The 20,916-nt window shown below is 48.8% G+C and overlaps 6 protein-coding genes across 6 annotated transcripts; 2 read left to right on the top strand and 4 right to left on the bottom strand.

The window, feature by feature from the left end:
• Window positions 1-1,593: 1,593 nt before the first annotated feature.
• Window positions 1,594-3,412, bottom strand: Pdw03_2380 (Glucose-methanol-choline oxidoreductase; the record flags this gene model as incomplete). The annotated part of the gene is made up of 5 exons (XM_014681644.1): window positions 1,594-1,638; window positions 1,709-1,872; window positions 1,923-2,259; window positions 2,309-3,000; window positions 3,208-3,412. The coding sequence occupies 5 exons, from the start codon at window positions 3,410-3,412 to the stop codon at window positions 1,594-1,596; spliced, it is 1,443 nt and encodes a 480-aa protein (XP_014537130.1).
• A 2,183-nt stretch (window positions 3,413-5,595) lies between these two features.
• Window positions 5,596-7,353, bottom strand: Pdw03_2379 (uncharacterized protein; the record flags this gene model as incomplete). Its single annotated transcript, XM_014681642.1, has 1 exon — window positions 5,596-7,353. The coding sequence occupies one exon, from the start codon at window positions 7,351-7,353 to the stop codon at window positions 5,596-5,598; it is 1,758 nt and encodes a 585-aa protein (XP_014537128.1).
• A 1,105-nt stretch (window positions 7,354-8,458) lies between these two features.
• Pdw03_2378 (ATP-dependent RNA helicase (Hrh1), putative) lies at window positions 8,459-10,944 on the bottom strand (the record flags this gene model as incomplete). Its single annotated transcript, XM_014681641.1, has 2 exons — window positions 8,459-8,797; window positions 8,854-10,944. 2 exons carry the CDS (start codon window positions 10,942-10,944, stop codon window positions 8,459-8,461), a joined length of 2,430 nt encoding a protein of 809 aa, XP_014537127.1.
• Window positions 10,945-14,020: 3,076 nt separating this feature from the next.
• Pdw03_2377 (Heat shock protein 42) lies at window positions 14,021-15,106 on the top strand (the record flags this gene model as incomplete). Its single annotated transcript, XM_014681640.1, has 1 exon — window positions 14,021-15,106. The coding sequence occupies one exon, from the start codon at window positions 14,021-14,023 to the stop codon at window positions 15,104-15,106; it is 1,086 nt and encodes a 361-aa protein (XP_014537126.1).
• A 1,412-nt stretch (window positions 15,107-16,518) lies between these two features.
• Window positions 16,519-18,504, top strand: Pdw03_2376 (PAS-associated, C-terminal; the record flags this gene model as incomplete). Its single annotated transcript, XM_014681639.1, has 5 exons — window positions 16,519-16,655; window positions 16,707-17,449; window positions 17,510-17,660; window positions 17,718-18,150; window positions 18,217-18,504. The coding sequence occupies 5 exons, from the start codon at window positions 16,519-16,521 to the stop codon at window positions 18,502-18,504; spliced, it is 1,752 nt and encodes a 583-aa protein (XP_014537125.1).
• A 478-nt stretch (window positions 18,505-18,982) lies between these two features.
• Pdw03_2375 (F-box protein (Pof7), putative) lies at window positions 18,983-20,645 on the bottom strand (the record flags this gene model as incomplete). Its single annotated transcript, XM_014681638.1, has 2 exons — window positions 18,983-20,212; window positions 20,268-20,645. The coding sequence occupies 2 exons, from the start codon at window positions 20,643-20,645 to the stop codon at window positions 18,983-18,985; spliced, it is 1,608 nt and encodes a 535-aa protein (XP_014537124.1).
• Between the last annotated feature and the right edge of the window lie 271 nt (window positions 20,646-20,916).

Below are 20,916 nucleotides of genomic sequence, written 5' to 3'. Positions count from 1 at the left end.
GTGACAGGACCCCATAAAGGTTCCTGTCTCGCAGGTTTCTTTCTTTCTTTCTTTCTTCTTCTTTCTCTGTACTTGGTATTCTCGTTGAAATGCACTCTTTTGTTTAAAGAACTGGCTGGTAACACTATATACATTTTGTACTAAAAAGACTACTTAGTATAAAATTAAGATAATCGAAGGAAAGGAAACTATTACGACATAGCACTAAATCGGTAGCTAACCGGTACCTCTGCTTTAGTAACCTCCCTCTTTCGCGGAGGACGTAGAGGAATAAGGGGCTATAAAAACCCCAGAGGAAGAGTTATAAAGCGAGGTAGAGGCCAAGGCCGCGGAGGCTTAGGACATTAAGAGAAATCCTATACCTTTAGTGTTAATACTATAACTCTAGACTAAAAGGGAAGTAGCACCGATTCGGTAGCGACTAGGGTATACTTCCTCTATAGAGATAAGAATTATTAGGTAAATAACTGCCCCTTAAAAGCCGCTTTTCAATCTCTAGTCTAATTAGTCCGCTCTAATAGTTTACGCCGAATAGGAAAACTTTCATGTTCAGACCTATAGGAAGATTGTTCTTGCGAATTTTGATCAACGCAACTTTCCCCTTTGTTCTTGTAAATCTGACCGAGAAGGACAACGCGGTGGTTGGAGTGGCTTTTGACTGCCTGATTTTGATCCATGTTAAACCATTTGGGTGGTGCTGAGAATAGTCCTTTGTCGTTAGTGGACGGAGCCAAGATATCTGATTCGTTTTTCATGACTCAGATCAATTTAGAGCACCGGCTTTTGGTTTGGTCCATTCCTGATGATGGAAAATTGCAGATTCAAGTTCTCACATTCAAACAAATAAGCTGGATTGCTGTCAAAACGACGGATTGAAAGGGTAAATGTGTCCGCAAGATCCTTACAGATCTGCTCTCTTCTATAAATCTTTAAGGACTGGGGTTGAATTGTTTTTCATAGCTAGTGTAAAGAATAGGCCGTGAGGCTCACAAAGATTCTCATACTCTTTCCTAAGCATGAACCCTGTCTTCTGATCTCCCATTTTCTACGTAATACGATTTCTAGAGATTGCAGAAAGAAGATGATAAAAGATATCGTAGCGCATTCATACAGGCAAATCTCCTCGTCGATCAAAGATATAAACATGTGCACTAGCGCCGGTTCCACTTTCGTTAGGCCATGGCAGGCTGACGAGAATAAAGACCTAAAAATTGTGCTACCACTATAGAAGCTAAAAAATTCCCTAGAATGGGGGCTCCTTTAGGGCATAATCTTCCAATCTCCTCGTTGCGGGAAAATAAATACCGATGCAGGCGCATCGTATAATGTAAAGTCGAGATTCAATTTCACAACTTAGCGTTGCTTATCATAACGCTACAAGAGGAATCCTATTTTTGATATTGAAAAGATCACCTTGAAACACCGAAAAGAGAGTGCCAAAAAGGCTAGCAAAGAGTAGTTGCTTAAGCCGCGATGCCACAATCAGTTCATATGTAAGATGAAATGGCTCGACACACCAAATAGACAGAAGATGGTAGTTAAACATTTCGAAAAGAAAACCAGCTACTCAAGAAGTTGTCCATGAACTGATGCTCATTTGTATAGCTCCGGATAAGCCGCTTTGATAATATCGGCACCCTAACAGGATCAGAATCCAATTTCACCGGGTTTATTTTTATTTTTTCTTATTTTTTGTTCATTTACATACCTTTTCTCCAATCATATACACCGAATTTTGGATCCGGCAGTCCGGAATAACAGGAATGATGGACGCATCGATAATGCGAAGCCTCTTGGCACCGTGAACCCTCAGCTCAGAGTCTACCACACCTTGGTCAATGTCGTGAGACAGTCTGGCAGTGCCACAGGGATCTGTCAGAATTAGTTTTCAAATTCAAACCACAACATCGCGCTCAACTTACGATATCCAGTCTGCGCCCGATCCAAAATCAGACGATCCATCTCTTCATCCGACTCACGGGGCAAGGGCCACGGAAAGTCCTCAGCAATGACCTCTTTCATCCCAGCGCCATTCATTAGGATCTCATCAATGAATCGTACACCTTCCCTCAAAGCAAGTATATCCAGCTCGTCGGTAAAGTAATTAAGATTGATGTCAGGCTGTTCACGTGGATCCATCGAAGTGAGTCGGACATACCCGTGCTTTGACTGTGGATGAAGAAGGTCGACGACTACGGTTAACCAATCTCCCTCTGGTGGGATATCGAAGTGCCACTGAAACGCATCACAGAACATGGGCTAGTTGAATTAGCAATCCTATCTCTGCAGCCGTCGATCATCCACATACGATAAAGTCAATCTCAAAATGAGGTTGACCTTCAGGTCCGAAAGGATCTTTGCCTCCGTTGTTCGCCCTCGCTCTGTGGTACATTTTGTGCTCGTCGAGTTGCGCATCGATGCGTGGAAAGGCAACAATCTCAAGGAGGCCACTAGCCAATGGACCTGTTTTATCCTCATCATACTGCTTCACGGCAGCATCATGGGCAGGTCCCTCCCGAAGGAGAATGTGGTCCAGACCCAGGCCATCCTTCAATCTAAATACATGTGGAAGAATCGGATGGTCAAGAAGATGCTCACCCACATGCTCAGAAATTATCACTGGATCGATTCCATGACGAGCTAGTTCACGCCTGGGACCGATACCGGAAAGAAGCAATAACTTGGGTGTTTCAAAAACTCCACCCGCGATAATGATCTCTTTCGTTGCCTTCAGTGTGGTCTCGTTCTGATCTGCCCCAACAACAGTGACACTCACTGCAGTAGCACCTTCTAAGTTGATCTTTGTTGCGATGGTGGAATGCAGTATCTCCACATTTTCTTTCCCGGTCACGTATACTGCGCTGCTTGACCGGACCCCTTCATAGACCGTACTAACACAGTGAGCGAGACCGTCCAGTCTGCCATTATAGATGTCTTCTCTCAACGCATGGCCTTTGCTAGTCCATGCCTCTATTAGAGCATCTCGGAAATCGCGAGTTTCTGGGAGCAAAGTTGCGTGGGATATGTGGAGTGGACCTTCCCGTGCGAGGCTGGAAAATCGCGGATCACACATTCTTTCATCATCGTGATATGAAGATGGCTTTTATATGAGCTTGTTAGCAAATGTTACTCCGGTCAACTGCCAAAACTGGTAGTGTGCCTTTTCAAAATAGTGTTTGCACTTTTCCCATGTCCATTTATCCCCACCGTATTCTTGCCACGCATCGAATGTTTCCCTACTACCAGGAATCCAGGTGAAATAGTTTAAGCTGCTACTTCCACCAAGGACCTTGCCACGGGTATTTGGTTTCTCAACGCGTTCGTAGTCAGGCTTGTCGACGAAGGTCGTCTGGTAGGACCAGTCAAACTTGCTGTTTCGGAGTTCGAATGCGCGAGCGGGCGTTGTAATCATTGAGATGTCATTGGGATTACTATTGCCACGTCAGTGGAGTGAGTGGCAGGTATATACAGAATACTTGCCCCATTCCAGCTTCAATCACGAGAATTTTCACGTTGGGATTCTCTGCCAATCTACCTGCAACGACATTCCCAGCGGTTCCACCACCCACCACAATAAAGTCATAAAAGTCATATGAACTCGGAGCTGGGACAGCCATTGTCGAATGGTAAGGTGAGCAAAGTCACAACACGATGGCCTCGCTCCTCGTCCATGCCCTCTTTATAGCCAACACTAGCTCAGAGCTCAGAGCTCAGAAGTGGTGTGTTCGGTGGAAAGTCGCTCGATATCATGTCGTGTTTCATGCCGTGTTTCATGCCGTGTTTCTTTCCACGGGACCTCGGAGCGCTGCTTGCTATCCAATTATTGAAAGCGATTCAATGGTTTCAATGACATAAGATCGCACAATTGTTTCGTGTGGAACTTGAGCTTTCACAGGTGATTAAACCTGAAGCACATTGGAAACGCAACTCCAGGTCTAGCCTCTACGTAGGCTTCGGGTTTGTGCGAGTTGCTGGAGTCTACATCTATCCAAAAATGATCAAAGTGGCCAATGTATCTAGTCAATCATGCTACAAAGCTAGAAATGATAAGAAACTATCGGCCTCTGGTTGACCACCAGTTGGATTCTCTGGGGACAAAGGGAGTTCATTCCAGCCATATCTGCCGTATCCCATGATCCTGAAGTGCCGCAAGATGAGGACTTGGGAATTTTTGGAACTATCTTGTTGGACCTCGGTGGCCGAATGTAAAGGCTGTTTCACGACAGATCGGTTATCAATCCGGGGTATTTGTGGCTACGGCGGTTTATCTCGCTCAGCAATGGGTTGCAAGGGTATCCGACTGAGTACATAGGACATCAGCAGAGCTTTGAAGATTAAGTTGGAACGTTTGTGAAATTCTGGCAGTGATGCTACTCAAGATGAATGCAGTTGCGCAGCTTCCGATCCGACGAGTGTGATCACACAATAGAATTATAGACCTGGTGAGAATCAGTCAGTGAATAAAGCCAGTGATTTTGCATCTGAGAATCGCAGGCTCTTGCCATCAATCTTTAAAGGGAAAGATCATAGATATTCGCACTTTCGCATAATTTGCCGACTGATCACCAATACCAGCTGTGAGTATAGATTCCGGTACTTATTGAGAGGGATGGTCAGGTCCTAAGAAACTGCTTTGAAGATGAAAACTCATTAATCTCTCATTTCAATCGTGGCTAATCTCAACACCCTCCTCATGATCGCCGAAGATCTAGGTAAACAACTCGGCTGCTACGGAAACACGAAGATTCAAACCCAAACCCTGGACCAGCTTGCCTGCGGGGTGACCAAATTCAACCAGGCTTTCACGTCAACTGCTTCTTGCAGTGTTGGTCATTCCGTCGCCTATACTAGCCTATACACTCACCAGAATGGTCAATATGGGATACACAATAACCGACATCCCTTTACAAATTTCGGCCACGCCGAGACTGCGAATTGTCTTTCCTCAAAGCACAGTCACTCCACATGTCCAGTAGTTGCGAGCTCTTGGGGGTTCGAGCGAACTATGCTTCGACGCTGGACGGACGGAGAGATCAGACATCGATGGCCTTGGTGCGCCTGAAAGGGACATGAGATACCGGAGTTTACCGATCACAAAATCGGTGGGATAGTTCATTCCTCTTTTGGATGTTGGGGTGGAGGTTTGTACTCGCAAGAGACCCGAGAATCGCCTGGTTTTGGATGAACTGAGCTGTATCGTTATGATTGAGCTGATCAAGTGATGGAACGGTGGTGCTCTCCAGTATGCAGAAAATCGGATTGTGATATACATCTAGATAATTAGTCGCACTGAGGGTTCAAACGTAGCATATTTATTCCACCTGCGGACTTTTAGCCGAGATGTATCGGTTAATGACAATTATGTATGTTGAATGTTCGAGTTCCCATATATGAAGTGAAAGAAACCGAAAAGAACAAACCCTCAAGCTGTAATCCACAGGTATAAACAAAAAGTCGATTAATCAGAAATTGCTTGCTCGTTGAATGATCAAGAAACAGTATGCGCCGAAGATGGTAAGCGATACCAGGGGAAACATTATTTTCTAACCACTTCAATGGATGCATAATATGCTCTGGGAAGATGAGAGTATCCATTCACACCTCACCCCAATTGCCAAGCCCAGCTCCAACACCAATAGCGCTGTTGGTCTCACTGCCTCCAATATCCCAGTAATTCCGGCTAGAACTTGTCATTGTCCGCCGGCTAGAGATAGCAGAAAGCTTGGCGCTCTGGCTGGCGCAACTGGAGCCAGGTCGCCGGGGATGCGGTCGTACAAGTGGCGAGGAGACACCCGCTGTGTTTGACACGCCGGAAAATTGTGATGCGCGACGATTCGGAGTTTGAGATTGGGAGTATGCTCGCGCTACGAGTGGGTGATGTTGCCGGATGATGGCTGCTCGGCGGGATGCATCTTGCGGGAGGCAGGGTGAGGTTGGTGTGTTAGTTTCGTTGGGCATGTAACCTCGGCGGCTGAAGCGGTTGCGGAGGTAGCGGAAGACCATCATTACATCCAGTCCGCTTTCCCAGTACTCGGATTCATGTTGACGTTTTGTTGATTCGGGGAGTTGTTCGGATCGTTTTGGATCCTCATCAATCCCCCACTGTGCTTCGTGGTCTCGATTTGAGCCTCGGAGGGTGGGCAAAAATTGCGGGGATAGCATGGAAGCGCCAGTTGTATCAGCAGAGATTGATACGGTGGACTCGGCGGGTTGCTGAGAGATTTCGCTTTCCGCTAGACGGTGGAGAGACATCCCCGCATATTCGGCGGATATATCTTTCGTCATTTGATAATACGTTGAAAATGCGCCGGGGTGTTCACAAAGTTGATGGACAAGGATCCCAAGCTCATGAGCGATTGTCTGAAGCACTTTTGCCTGCCACAGCGATGAATCGCCAAACTCTGGCTCGGGTTCACGAGCCAGTAACGTTTCCATGTCTAGTGGATCTTCCTGGGTACGAGATTGCGCGTCCAGCGGCAACGTCTCACCAAAGATCACGGAGAGCAACGAATCATCAATCCCGATCAGGTCACGGATCACCGTTCGCGTGATACGGCGCCAGAAAGAGTCATCGTCCTCCGAGACGTCTTTCGACAGGGAAATATCCCGCAATAGCACATCAGATACACGAGTTTGGGTGCTGTGATCAATGGAATGATGAAGGCTCGATTGGCTGTTCAGACTAGACCTCCTCTGCCGGGTTTCCCGTTCGATCTCCTGCAGCAGAGCCCGGCTCTGGTCCATCCGCCATTCTTCGATTCGCTGCCACCGTTCCCGCTCAAAATTTGCATCGCCCTCTTCGACAGTATCTAAATGCCTCTGCACACTTGAGTTACGGCGACGGTGGAGGTGGCCATACGCGGGCCGCTGAGGGTTGTATTGCTCATGCTGCCACAGCTGATCCTGGACTGCCTGACTCGATGCCTGGAAACTTCCTAACCCGTCATGAGCTGGGAGCATCGCAGGCGGCCCCTGATCAAACCGTGTTAGGGAAGCTGGGGCTAGCTCTGGTGCTCGAAAGGCGTGCAGTCCATCATCTAGGCTATCCAGTTCGGTTCCATCTTCGTCCAATTGGTCGTCGAGGGCATTCTCGTCATCGTCGTTGGCTGCGGCGCCAGAAATAGACTGGATTGCAGCAAATGAGCCGAAATCACTGAGTCGTTCAGGACCTACAGTACGCGTGCGATCGGTTGAAGTCGTGTGCGTCCGAGCGGTCGGGGAGAAGAGGACCCATTTTGCAGTGTTGTCATCGCGTTGTTCCGGGGAGGGGGAGGGGATGGTGAGAGTAGGCGGGTGAGGTGTGGAATAGGATGTTCTGCGACGAGGGACCTGTGTTGGGGCCTGGAAGGCCATCGTGTTGATCGAGTTGTAGCTATTAAGCAGATCGGTACGGAAAGTGTGTTTGATGGATTTAGAGATCACAGGAGAGAGCCAAGGCCACCCAAGCGGGGAATAGAGGCATCAAAGCTTATAACGGAGACTAGTGTAGCAAAAACAATTCTCGGCGTGGTCAATAGAAGATCCAAGTCCACAACGAAAGGACGATGATGTCGGTGATGGAGAGATTAGCTGATAAGCGGAGATCGCCCAAATGATCCTCCAATGATGCAACCGGGATCGGAATGGTGAGACCACCTTTCAACTGAGTTGATCGCTTTTTTACTTCGTTAGTCTGTTTCGAGGAGCAATCTACCTATGTGGGTATGGTTTGAGGACTTTTGGATCCTCATCAGCTGACGCCGGCATCAACACAGTGACGTGTGAACTTACCACCAGTCTTATTTTGCTCTCAACAGCTAACAAGATGGGTCTTTCGAAGAATGATCACTACATCGTACTTTGATATCACCCTTGCAACCATGCTGTCACGCTTTCACTTGCACGCTAATTACTACCCCTCAGTTGCCCCCCTATACTAGGTTGCGACGGATAGCAAACGGTTAAGAAAAGGGACCCTGTTAGCTCAAGTTCTAGCCTGAATCACGTAGCACTTGACAGGGTGAGTAGTAGTGGCAATCCGCAGGGGCAAGGGAGTTGAATATCGTAGATTCACAGACCAAGCAGTTGGTTCGAAGGAAATTCGAGGGTTGGTCGTTCGTGATACCGAACATCAAGTAGAGTACGGAGTAATGTCCACGGTGGTTGGTTGTAGATCTCTAGATCTAATCGAACGTAAATCGGACACGACTGAAACGACGTTATGTTGAGAGCAATCAAACTGCATAGGTTTGGTATTTCTTAAATTCCACAGCACGAGAACTGTCCTCTTTCCACGCGTTCTCGATCACGATTTGCCCACAAACGCATGAAATCTTAGTGGCAGGATATTTTTAGAATTTGCCCGAAAGAGAGATAAACAGGTGGAGATTGTTGTAGAAAGGAAAAAGTGCCAGTCTAACTGGTACCATCGCTGACGGGGTATATATTTGCCTACTAATATAGCATCTTGGGCCGACGATCAATCCGTCCCAGCCAAAGCCTCTCCCACCCAATCCATCTGCACGGCGCTCACACCACGCGCGTAACTGCGGTTGGTGAACACAAATTCATTATACATGATCGCCTCGAGCTTCTTGCCATAAAGCACACTCGATGGGTGAATGGCGACGGTTTGGTTTCCAACGATCGTACGATAACTACCATCGGGCACGAGACGCGCCGTATTGGTCGCGAATCCGGCTAGAAAACTCTGGAGAATGAGGATGGGCGAGGGGTCGTGCGATGAGGTGATGTTCAAGGCTTCGTTGGTGAGTAGCTTGGCTTGCCGACATTGGGTGCGGAGCTGTTTGCGCACGTCCTAGTGTGATTTGTTAGTGTGTGATGACTGGCCCCCGGGAATTGTGTTCTACTCACCATTACTGATTGCATCGCCCGATGGGATACCAGATGGCGTTCTGCCCATGCCTTGCGGTCGGCTTGTTCAGCGGCATAGACACGTACAGTCATCAGCATTGTGAGGTGATCGCCCTCCCGCCGGTATAAATCGCGACGGGCTGCCTCCGCTGCCTCCTTCTTTTCTTCTGAGGTGGTGTTTAAGAAAATGTTCTCCACACTGAGACATGAGATAATGTCAATAACATCTAGCAAGCATTCATGCCCGTTCTCGGCACCTGCCAACAGCACACGTCCTAGAGTTGGAGTCAAGGGCAGCTTGGCAATGTGTAAACCGACGGCGCTGATTTTTCCATCATCCTCAAGGGCATTAATGTTTAATAGCTGCAGAAGGGCTTTCTCAAGTGCTTCGCGTGGTGGCCGGGTCAGGAATGGGAATCCAACAATGTCATCAACACCACGCGCCTTCATATTCAGCAGGGCTTGGCTCAGATCACAACGCAGAATCTCGGGCGTGTTTGTCTCATCCAAGGCTAGATAGTCCTTCTCTGTGTATAGTCGGAAACATTGGCCAGGGGCCTCACGACCAGCTCGACCCTTTCGCTGGATTGCGGCTGACTTGGAGATGGGCTTCACCAGGAGCGAGTCAAGACCAAGGCGAGTGCGGAACTGCTTGACTTTGGCCTTGCCGCAGTCGATCACGTGCCGCACACCGGACACAGTGACGGAAGTCTCGGCAATGTTCGTGGACAGAACAACCTTGCGCGTTCGTGGTGGAGCAGGGGTGAAGACACGTTGCTGGGCAGCCTGTGGCAGCGCGGCGAACAGAGGTAGAACCAGAATTTTGGGAAGCGACGGGTCCATGCTCATGGCATATTCATTCACCAGATGTTCCAAGGCCTCGACGGTTTCTTGTCCAGTGAGGAAAACCAGGATATCACCTGGCAGTGGTTCCTTCTGGTGAATCTGGAAGATAGTTTTGAGCGCTGCATCCACGAAGTCATGTACTGGCGCGGGCGAGTAGATAGTTTTGACTGCGAATTGTCGACCCTTTATGCGGCAAACAGAGATGTCCTTTTGACTCGAAGCATCCGTTCTATTGGCTTCGGCCTCGGCTGTTTCGATAGCCTTCTGTTGTGGCTCCTGTTTTGTAAATCCTTGCTGGAAGAAGTCCGTTAGACTCTCCATGTCAGCCGTGGCACTCATGACAATGACCTTGAGCGGCACACCACCCCGGCCCTCCTTCTTCCCGGATACAAGGTTACGTAGGAATCCAAGTGTCAGATCCACATTGATACCTCGTTCGTGAACCTCATCGACAACAATAGCGCTGTACTTAGTCAAATTCGGATCGTGCAACATCTCCTGGAGCAGCATTCCCTCAGTCAAGAACTTGACCCGCGTACTGGGCGATGTAGATGTATCAAATCGCACCGAGTAGCCAACTTTGCTAGCAGGCGAATGAGATCCAAGTGGTGTACCCATCTCCTCGGCTACACGGCGGGCCAGTGAAATTGCAGCGACTCGACGCGGCTGCGTGATGGCAATGCATCCTCCGACCATTTTCCTTTCTGTCTTCCCATCCCGTGTGATTTGTGTGGGTACAGGCCGACACCAGAATTCGTCTACCAGGAACTGCGGGATTTGCGTACTCTTTCCGCTACCCGTCTCACCGACCAAGAGCATCACATCTTGTTCTCGTAGCAGGTCGCGGATTAAATCCGCGTTTTCAAATACGGGGAGCTTTCGCCGCGTCTCGAGGAGGGCTTTGGCCTTCTCTCGCAAGGGTGTGAAGTTGGTTTTGGTATCGGTCAAGAGTCGCGACTTAGATTTCGGGTATGGTTTTGATGTATGTATACCATTTGTTTGGGATACTGTCTCCGGTCGCTTTTGGGGGAAAGGGACTGCTGCTTCTCCCTGCTTGTCAGATGCAGGGATTTTTCTCAGTTCATCTTGATCGGCGGGTTCGGAGACATCGGGATCATCGAGCTTGCGCTTCTTGTTTCTCTTCTTCTTGCGCTCAGGTTCTTCTGTGGGTTGGCATAATATCTTTGGCATCACAATATTCTCGTCTTCCGAGTCCGCAAACACGGTACGGACCTTTTCCGGCATTTTGAGGTATAGCGCTAACGAATGTTGACCAGGGACAGAGCTTAATTCTGAAAATTTTGCCTTATCGATAAGCCGATAAGGAATTGACAAACCGAAATCTGCCCCATCTCCCCCTCCCCCCCGGTGAGACGTTCCCTCCTATAGATTTATTTAGAACACCTTCCTAGGGGTCCTATGAATATAGATAGCCTCACTAATCCTTCAGATACGATGACATCTGAAAGTCCGCTAGAACTAATGAGTTATATACAACATAGGATGTAATAATTTCTAAAACTACTGACATCTACGGTTTCAACAATGTATGGGACGACCAACAGATGGGCAAAAATACTCTGAATTCTATATCTAACTAGAGTAACCAAATCCGCTCTTTTTTTCCAATCTGGGCGGACAAAGCCAACTAAACAGGATATGCAATTTTGTATAGGCCGCGCCATCGTGATGGTCCGTGGATTTCTACGGGTATTCCACCCTGTTTTCGACCATGTACAACATATTGCATCATTGGTTTCGGCACTCAATACTCTAGAATACGGCGGACTGCGCAACCATACATGACAGATTGGGATTGGTCCCAGGCAGGCCCTTGGGGTCCTGCTTCGGACCCAATAGCGCAATTCCTAATAGGGCCGAGGGTCCCTGGGATCTCACCTCCACACCTAGAGGGAGATCTAACCGTAATAAATTATATAAGCCATTTTGGCAAGTCTCTCGGAACCTTTTACGAGTCTCCCAGAACTGATAGCCCTAACCAACTCTTTATATGGGGGCTCACAGTCGCTAGTCGTCGACTAACCTTCATCGCTGCTCGTGCCAGGAGAATTCGTTGACGGTCCCGAGAAGGCAAGGACGGAAGAATACTAATCCGTCCGCTCAACAAGTAATGGTAAACTTCACATTCAGTCAAGACTGCATCTTTTCACATCTGCACAAGGAAGCCAGCAACATCCACTTATTGTCACACCTTTTCAGCGCACATAATATCATTCTTATTCCGTACTATGGACGACTCAACTCAACAGATTCGCAGCCACGTCATGGGCTAAATTCGAGGGATCTTGTTCAAGTTGCCCCCCGACGTTGTTGCCGGAACGATGCGAATTCTGGGTGATTCCCCTAATAGTATTCTTGATTCAAAAGATTATTTAGAATCCACATGTCCATTTGCCTGGAAGGTGCAGGACGGCCTCCATCAGCACGATAGGATTTATATGACTCGTTTCCTTGCGGTCACGATCTACCCCGGAAAGCACTCCTATTTTGTGGTCGACCTAAACAACACCAATTATGACTACCAAACCGCCTATGAATGTAAGAAACCAGTACCGGTCCATGTCCTCCGCTTATCGAACAGAAACCCCACGATCTTCCGAAAACCAGAGTTAGATGGACATATCGCTGAGACTCTTCGGGTCATGCACAATAACCATGGCCAGGACCCCCTACCTTTGTTTGACAATTACTGCGACTAGAATAGTTATTACGGCAACCCACGGAGCCTCCAACATTGATCTTGGCTTATTCGGTCTGGCAGCTGTCTGCGATAAAGAACCTTGTTGTCACCCAGTTGTTTATTCAAAGCCACCATTAGCTACGTTTGCCAAGGAGGATCAGGCGTGAGCTCGACAAGATTATGTAGCAAGCTGGCGCGCCGCATCAAGCATTCCGGCTCCTTCATCAATCGCCAAGTGGTATGACTCACATGGATTCGGCGCGAGCCTGACCAAAAACCTGAGGAGCCCCTTGGCCCTTGGACTCTTCACTCCATGTGCTCTGATACCGGCATCCACGACCAACCAGAATCTGCCACGTCAATCACATGGTTCCGGTCTTCCTAGCCACTCGAAAATATTTTGGAAATGTCCAGATAAGTTTTCAAAGTAGCGCGCTTAGGCCTCCGGGCCTTCTATTTAAAGGGTGTCATCAACCATCCCGTCCGCAGTCCCTCATCTTCACCTCTGTACGTTTCAGGCTCACGGGCAAGTCTTTCTCTCTGAGAAAAGAGAGATCTGAGAATCAGGGATAAAGCAAGGCTTGCCTACGCAGGTTCTCATCACTATTGAAAATACTCTAGTTCCCGTGGCAGATGTGTTCTTGGTTACAGATTTTATACCAAGGTTGTGGATGCATGAGCTTTACAGCAAAGCAGGGGCCCTTCAACGGGTGCATCGGACAATATACTCCCACTACGCAGCAACCTAGACAGGCTACCACGGTAGAAAATGATTCAAGATCATGCCCTGTCCACACTCACCGACCGACACCGTCGAGCAGTGAAGAAGCTATCTAATATAGCTATAGGTTGTTCCGTAGATCTTATTCAAAGCGGACTGGATTTGCTTCCGCTTCGCTGAGCAAATCATTACCCGTGCGCGTATCCACCCCCGGTGGTGACTTAGGGGTAGCTGCCATATTATGTTTAGTCAGCGTTATCCGCATCGATTGGAAAAAGAGCGGATATTACCATTTTAGTTCGTGAGAGACAACTCAGGGTATTTTTCATGCCCTATCTATTGGTAGTTCCATACAGTGTTGGAACCATAGATCTCTGTCACTAAGCACTAGTCGTAGGGGGCATTGGAAGTATGTAACGGTTTTGTGTCAACTTCTCATTGCTCCTCGTACTTTTTTCTAGTTTGTAGCTTTCTCTTCTCATCTTTTACCGCACACCACTTTCTCGAGCACATACATATGTTGTAGTTCTTGTAGTACTCCCTCTCATGTGACCATCGCCGGGGTTTATGTCCGACCTTCCAGTGGGGTGATCCGTCTCGGTGTAATTGGTTTGGATACTCCCGAAATCCAAGCTTGGCGGCGCCACAGATCCACTCGTACCACAATGTGGGAAAATCCAATTGTTATAAATTCAATCTACAACATATGGATGTCACTGACCTGTGTAATTGTCTCAAGTCTCAGCTCCCAGTACATTTTGGAACGTAGCTGCCTGCAACCACTCTCTATAAACGGCAGATAAATAGTATAAATTCAAAGCCTCCTCAATCACCAAAGTCAGTCTTACTTATCACACTCTGCTACCTCATTACAACCGAACTTTCATTCCACTCACAGCATGTCTATCAAAGCTCTCAACCAGAATATCCCATCCTTGGGCTTTGGCCCCAACGTGGACGAGCAGGGTTTATCTGACCCTTCCTTTGTTCCTCATGGCGAAGGTAGCCACCCGTATCCCAGCCCGTGGTCTTTCCAGTCTGGCAACGGTCAAGCCGGCCATCCCGGCCATCCCTACGCATCTGTGTTGGGCCAATTCATCGACGTGGACTTCTTCAACGAAGCCAACAATGAGACTGGTAATGCCTCCGCTTCTCATAAGCGATCCCCATACCCAGGCCCGCAAGGTCATCATCCAACATACCATTTCCCGGGCTACGCTCAGCAGCCACACGCCTATCGTAACCCTGCGGAGGGTCGAAACAGAAACTCCCATTCTTGGGATGGTGACAAGTTCAGGCCATCCTTCCCTCCTCATGCGTACCAGTTTCCGGGCGGGTCGCATAACGCGAGTCTAATCCACCAACAATCTGACAGATACCCAGGTAACGCTTCCGGTGGTACTTCCTTCTCTCGGCAGCCATACTCATTGCCCTATGGTCAACAAGGTGGACACGGGAACAGAGGATGGGGTGGGCACAGCTCCTTTGGCCAGGCAAATTTTGGTGGCCCTTCATTTGGCAGCCACGGGCGAGGGGGCTGCGAAGTGCCTCGCGCGTCTGAAGGCCCCTGTGGATCTAGACCAACTAGATCACAGCCGCCACCCTGCGCATTCCCCTCCACTGGATCTGAGAAATACAGACCTGAGGTTGATGTATTCGATACCCCAGAGACATTTGTGATTCACGTGCCCCTCCCCGGTGCGAAGAAGGAAGATATCGAAGTGAACTGGGATCCGAAGACGGTGGAACTCATCATTGCCGGTGTGATTGGTCGACCTGGATCTGAAGACCTGGTCAAGATGATTGTGTTAGATGAGCGTACGCTTGGGGCGTTTGAGCGTAAGGTGCGATTGGGGAGCACAGCAAATCCACCCAAGATCGACGGAGATGCGGTTTCTGCTAAGTTAGAGGATGGGGTTCTTGTTGTTACGGTGCCGAAGACGGAGGCGGATGATGTTGACGTTAAGAAGGTTGAGGTTGAGTGAAGGGGGTCAATGTACAATATTCTGGGTTCCTGTCATTTTTGAACGTAGTCACAGATTTTCCTGCCTTGTGTAGATTGTCAAGAGATCAGATTTTTGGAAATCCCAAGTTAGCCTCCACTGTGCTAGCAGATTTCCTTGTCATGTAGCTAGGGTTCTTAGCTCTAACGCGACTGCCTCGGGAGTCAGGCGCCCTTTCCTCTCATGTTTAGTTCCTGTGGAATGTCCTATACACGAAAGTGATTTTTTATCATCGTCCGCATACGTAGGCTATACTCCTTCGATCTGCAAGACTAGGATTTTAGATGTCTTTTCGACGCATGTGAAGGCGGAAAAAAAGGGTCAACTGTGTACTGACGGGTTTCCTGTTTATGATCAGGGATATCTGGGGTATCTTGGGGGTCGAATTATACCAAGTTGAGATTGATGCTTACTTGACTAAATGAAGAAGCCTCTGAAGCTAACTTGTAGTACTTCCGAGTATCTGCTACGCCTCCTAATAGCTGAATGATGACCATCAAGAATAGGGCTTTTTTTGCTTGGGTCACAGCATGCGACCATGCATAGTGAAGCAAATCCCGTGCCCTAAAAGCGACTGGGGGTGGTGAATCTATTGTCATTGATCTGAGTTTTGCTAAGAAGAACATATAAAAAATAGTGGATGGAAAGGTTCAGCTGACTGTTCTCTTGCGTTGCACTCTTGGGACATCCTATATTAGGACAATCGCATTAAAAAAAGGGTCTAAAATTAAAAGTGCCTTGATTCGATATTTTAGATCGATCTTGATCAATTCATATCTAAATCCCCTGACCTTTACAACAGCTAATCGAAGTGAAATTATGCTTCATTCTGGAAATTTGGAAATCTTGTTATCCGGTGTAGCCCCGGTGTTGGTGAACTTGGCATGATTCTGGACGAGGTTTGCGCAAAGTACGAAATAAGGGAGTTCCCCCCCCCCCCGTGGTGATCGGCTCAGGCTTTGGGAAATAAAATGAAAAGATCCCTGTCAAGCAACGAATAGGAATTGATCACCCGGAGCCTATTTGCGAACAATCTCATGGATCTATCGCAGTTTCAGTCAGCTCCAGTGAGATTGTCTCCAATTCGGAGTTCAATAGGGGCATTCCGCTGCACGATGGCATCATCGGTCCGTGACCAATTCCGATCTCGTGGAGTTCACTCGCTCATCGTTCGATCTGCCTTTTTGTCATTATGATCTCCCAGATGGCCTTTGTACTGTGTTGTAGACATTGTATTGTATCTATTGTACTCCGTATGGCTTGTAATCACACTCGGCCGGGGCAATTGATGTATCATTCTGGAGGGGTCGCAGTAAGATGAGATTTCCGACTATAAAAGAAAAGGTCGGATACCATGTTCTGATACACGGGCTCGTACTTCCTTTGTTCCCAAAATGCCTCGTACAGATCTTCATCGTCTCCAGGCGTTCGATGGGCTAGGAAGCCCCGATGCAGAGTCGTTGCGCTCATTGACGGAAACAATCCAAGATGAATACCACGAATGGGTCAGCGAGTCTAGTCGGTCCTCGCGGTAAGTCGGACGGAGGGCGATGAACTCAATGAATTTTGTTGACAAAAGTAGAACCGATCAATTACTGGACAACTTTCCCCAACCACCAAGGTCGGAAAGTTTGGATGCGATTGAAGAGGAAGAGATGGGAGTATATCCTACCCCAAAACCTTCCATCAAGAACCTGCGCCGACATGCGACGGCCGATGAGCTCCCTCTTCTACAACAAATTAATCCAAATGAGGGAGCGCTAGAGTTGAATCCCGTCAGTGAAGAAAACGGCTCATATGATCTCATTGCACCCTACGACGGCGGCGATCTATCACTTTTCCAGCTGGAACGCACGGCCGATATCATGTTCTCGTCCGAACATATGCTCACCATCCTAAATAACCCCCGGTATCTAGCTCGGTTTCGTGATTTTCTTCTCGAAGAACGGCCACGCTCGATTATTACTCTCACCTACTATCTTAATGCATCCAAGGCGCTCAAGGCAATTCAATATGCCAATGCGCTTGTTCGTCTCTCGGTTGACGTACCCCCTCCAGTGGTTCAGACGGACGGGGAAGCTGCCGGGGCGACTGTGAACCGGGTTTTGGAGCAGCGTGTTGTGGACGGGCTGTTGGCTCTGACTGCCGAGGAACTTCCTGCATTCATCACATCACGATGCATCGCCATCACAAGCAAGATCGTCGAGCAGCGAGTCCGAGGAACCTTACCGATGAAGTTTCGCGGGAATTCGAATGCCCTGGCAGAAGTCTTTTGCTTGACGGACCCATCACGACCTGACAATCCAATTATTTTCGCATCAGAGGGTCGGTTTTCACGTCGCTTTTGTATTTTTTAAAAAAAAAGGATGGGGTTAACAAAATCAGAGTTTCATAGGACAACACAGTACGGCATGGATTATGGGCTTGGTCGAAATTGTCGCTTCCTACAAGGCCCGAAGACAAATGCAAACAGTGTTCGTCGTCTTCGCGAAGCGATCCATGCAGGCCAGCATCACTCGGAGATGTTTCTCAATTAGTCTGTTTTACATTCAACCCTTCCTCAATTCAGTCAACAAGTTCCTAACATGATTAGTCGTCGCGATGGCTCTCCATTCATGAACCTACTGCAGTGCGCACCACTATGCGACAGCCACGGCCATGTCAAGTACTTCGTCGGCGCCCAGATTGATGTCTCGGGACTCGCAATGGATGGAGTATCAATGGAATCTTTGATGGAACTACAACATAAATACCGCGGTCCCGATGAAGACAGCATCGCTGAGTCACCAGAACCAGAAGCAAAGGACGAGTTCCGGGAACTGACCGAGCTTTTCAGTCCGCGAGAACTCTCCGCTGTTCTACAGCATGGTGGACACTTGTTTCAACCCAAAGCCCTCCAGTCTCCACATCAACCGCGATCGTGGTTGCAGACTGATATATCACAAGACAGGGAGACTGAATCGCTTCGTCTACAGGATGTGAAATCACCCTTTTCCCGCATGTCATTTGTGGGCGTGTATGAAAATGTAAGAAGAGATGTCGATTTCTTTGTACTTGTATGTACTTGTATACAAAATTCTAATCTGTACCAGTATCTCCTCGTTCGACCCTACCCTTCGCTCCGGATTCTGTTCACATCACCCGCCCTCCAGATTCCAGGGATTCTACAATCACCCTTCTTATCGCGCATCGGCAGTTCCTCGGCCGTGAAGGAGGACCTGCTACAGGCTATGAAGGTTGGTCGCAGTGTCACTGCGCGTATCAGGTGGGCGACGCGATCCAACCCCGACGGTCGCTATCGCTGGGTCCATTGCACGCCTTTACTAGCGAATAATGGTCAAGTGGGTGTGTGGATGGTTGTAGTTGTGGATGATGGATAATGGGGAGAGGGTACTTCGATAGCGCACTGAATATAGTGGTCTAGATTCCCATGTACAAATTTTTTTCAATGTGAACACATCCAAAACACTTTCAGCTGAGAACGGAATACGGAGTACGGAGAGTTTCAATCTCCGCTGTCAGAGCCTAGTAAACTATCAATATGGGCCTCAGCCGCACTTGAAGCAACGTGTCAGATTCGTACTCCTACTTCGCGCTGGGAATGGAATGGGTTCACTATCGAAAGTTAGACATGTTGCAAAACGGTAATTCTAAGGTGAATCAATCAGCTTACCTACCTCGTAGAGAGCCGAGACCGCAGATCAAAGTGGGAGAACGAGCGCTTTCTAAAAGAACCTTGTCTCCTGACATTGCCGCAATATGAACACAAAAAAACGGTCTTTAGCATCTTCAAATTCTTTGATTTATCTCGTTTTCTGTACATGTATCAAGTATTTCATGTTAAGTCATCAAATCATATCAGTCCAGGCCCCAGCCGCGCACGCGACGGAACACGAATGCCCGGTCATTACGAAGACCAAACTCTCCCCAGTCATCCGTAAGTCTGTTGTAACTCCAGAAGCCCTTCCAGGCTAATTTAGTGTTTTTTGATGGGTTGGAGGGAGCCGGCCCGACTTGGGCGGATTTAGGTACAGCCGAGGAACGGAGCGATAGATGCATCGTGTAAACGTACTTGGAATCGACACCTTCCGTTTCAATGATGAGATCCCGCTCATCTGAAAGGATGGATTTCTGATCAGACGCTATGTCCGGCTTCCAGGCCGCGGCGGGGGGTTCGGAAGATTCAGAGGTGTCAACGGGCAAGGCTAAATGCCACCGGCCCCGAAGGCCATGCTTTAATGTGTTCATGGCAAGAGGTGGCACGGCATCAGTGGCCCCAGAGAGGGTATGACCCGCATCGGAGGGACGTCGTTGATGCTTTCGGTGCGCTGGGGCGCGCGCCGCCACCACATTCTCTTTACTGATGTGAGGAACCACATCGGCAGGCTCCGTCGAGGTGAGCAATGAGATTACCGAGCCATCCGGATAAAACCGCAGATAGCGGTAGTAGGTCACAATGTGAATGGGACTGTTCCACGACAGATTCGTGTACGCAGATGCCGCACCAGGCCGAGTGTAGTTGACCGTGCTGATGTAGATGCCCGTGAACCGAATCCGAGGAAGGGTCTGGAACACTTGGCTCCATGAAGACAGCGGCGAGGGAATTTCCACAGGCTCGTCGTTGGGAAATGGAGTGTATCGCGGCGCAAGGGTGTAGATCGGCTCCCCATGCAGGTCGCATGCAAAATCATAATGCATTCCTCCGAAGCCGAATCTCCGGCCTTGACAGATTCGTCGCCAAATCTGCTGCTCATGGGCGAAGTGATAGGCAATCCGCTTACAGACTAGTGCCATCCGACCAAAGGCAGATGGGTCATCCATCGCCACATGGCGCAAAATCTCCACCAGAACTTCCGACGGTACGGTGGCAATCGGGCAAGGCGGCGGCGGTGTGTTTTCGACGATAGGATCCAACTGAGGAATCGGCAGGTGTGCAAATGACGCGATCAGCTCAGGTGTCGGAAGAGTCGGTACCTCTGTGGGCTGTTGGGTCGCAGCGACAGGAGCAGTGGGCACGGCCAGATGCGGCTTCTTCCACACATGGGAATAGTGCTTATTGCGGTAGGACTTGTCAACGGCGGAATCTAGCTGGAGAGGAATGAGAATATGGACCATAAGTGAATTTAGAGCGTTCAAGACTCACTCTATAGGCCTTTCGGTAATGCGAAAGACTATCTCCCAGGTTTCCTTCGGCCTCCTTCTCGACCGCTCGTTCAAAGTGCTCTAGTGCAGACGTTGGTTCTGCTACCTCTCGACGTGAGAAGTCATCTTCGAGTGGTTCTACAGTCAACTCTCCAACTTGTTGGGCCAGTTCATCCGCGTCGAAAGAAGCCAGCGGGGGACCCTCCTCTTCAATTTCTTTCCGGTGAGAGGCCTCATGACGTGTAGGCGGAAGACGAGCCGGCGGGGCAGTCCGACTCGGAGGAGCAGGAGCAGGAGGGGCATCCTTAGGTCTTGATCGACGAGTGACCTCCTCGCGCCACTGTTGACGGAACGACGCGAGCTCGTCGTTGTCGTCCATGGCGAGGTAGTGGTCGGAGAGCGTTCAGATGTTTCCGAGTCCATGACACACACACCCGTGCCGATCTCAGGCTTGGCATCCCCAGGGCCCACTCCTCTCCTCTCTTCTCCCCATGCCGACTGAAGTGACTGCACTCATTGCAACAATAGCACCACGGCTTGAATTGGAAGTATTTTTGTTAGAGATACTAGAGATCTACGATGAATGTAGATGTAACTGGAAATCTCTTGATGCGTTGAGAGAGAGAGAGAAACTATCTACATGCTATGAC

The sequence above is a fragment of the Penicillium digitatum genome, chromosome 1, assembly GCF_016767815.1.
Source record: "Penicillium digitatum chromosome 1, complete sequence".
NCBI classification, from domain to species: Eukaryota; Fungi; Ascomycota; class Eurotiomycetes; order Eurotiales; family Aspergillaceae; genus Penicillium; species Penicillium digitatum.
The sequence above is the reverse complement of the archived record's forward strand: the minus strand, read 5'-3'. Positions and strand labels throughout refer to the sequence as shown.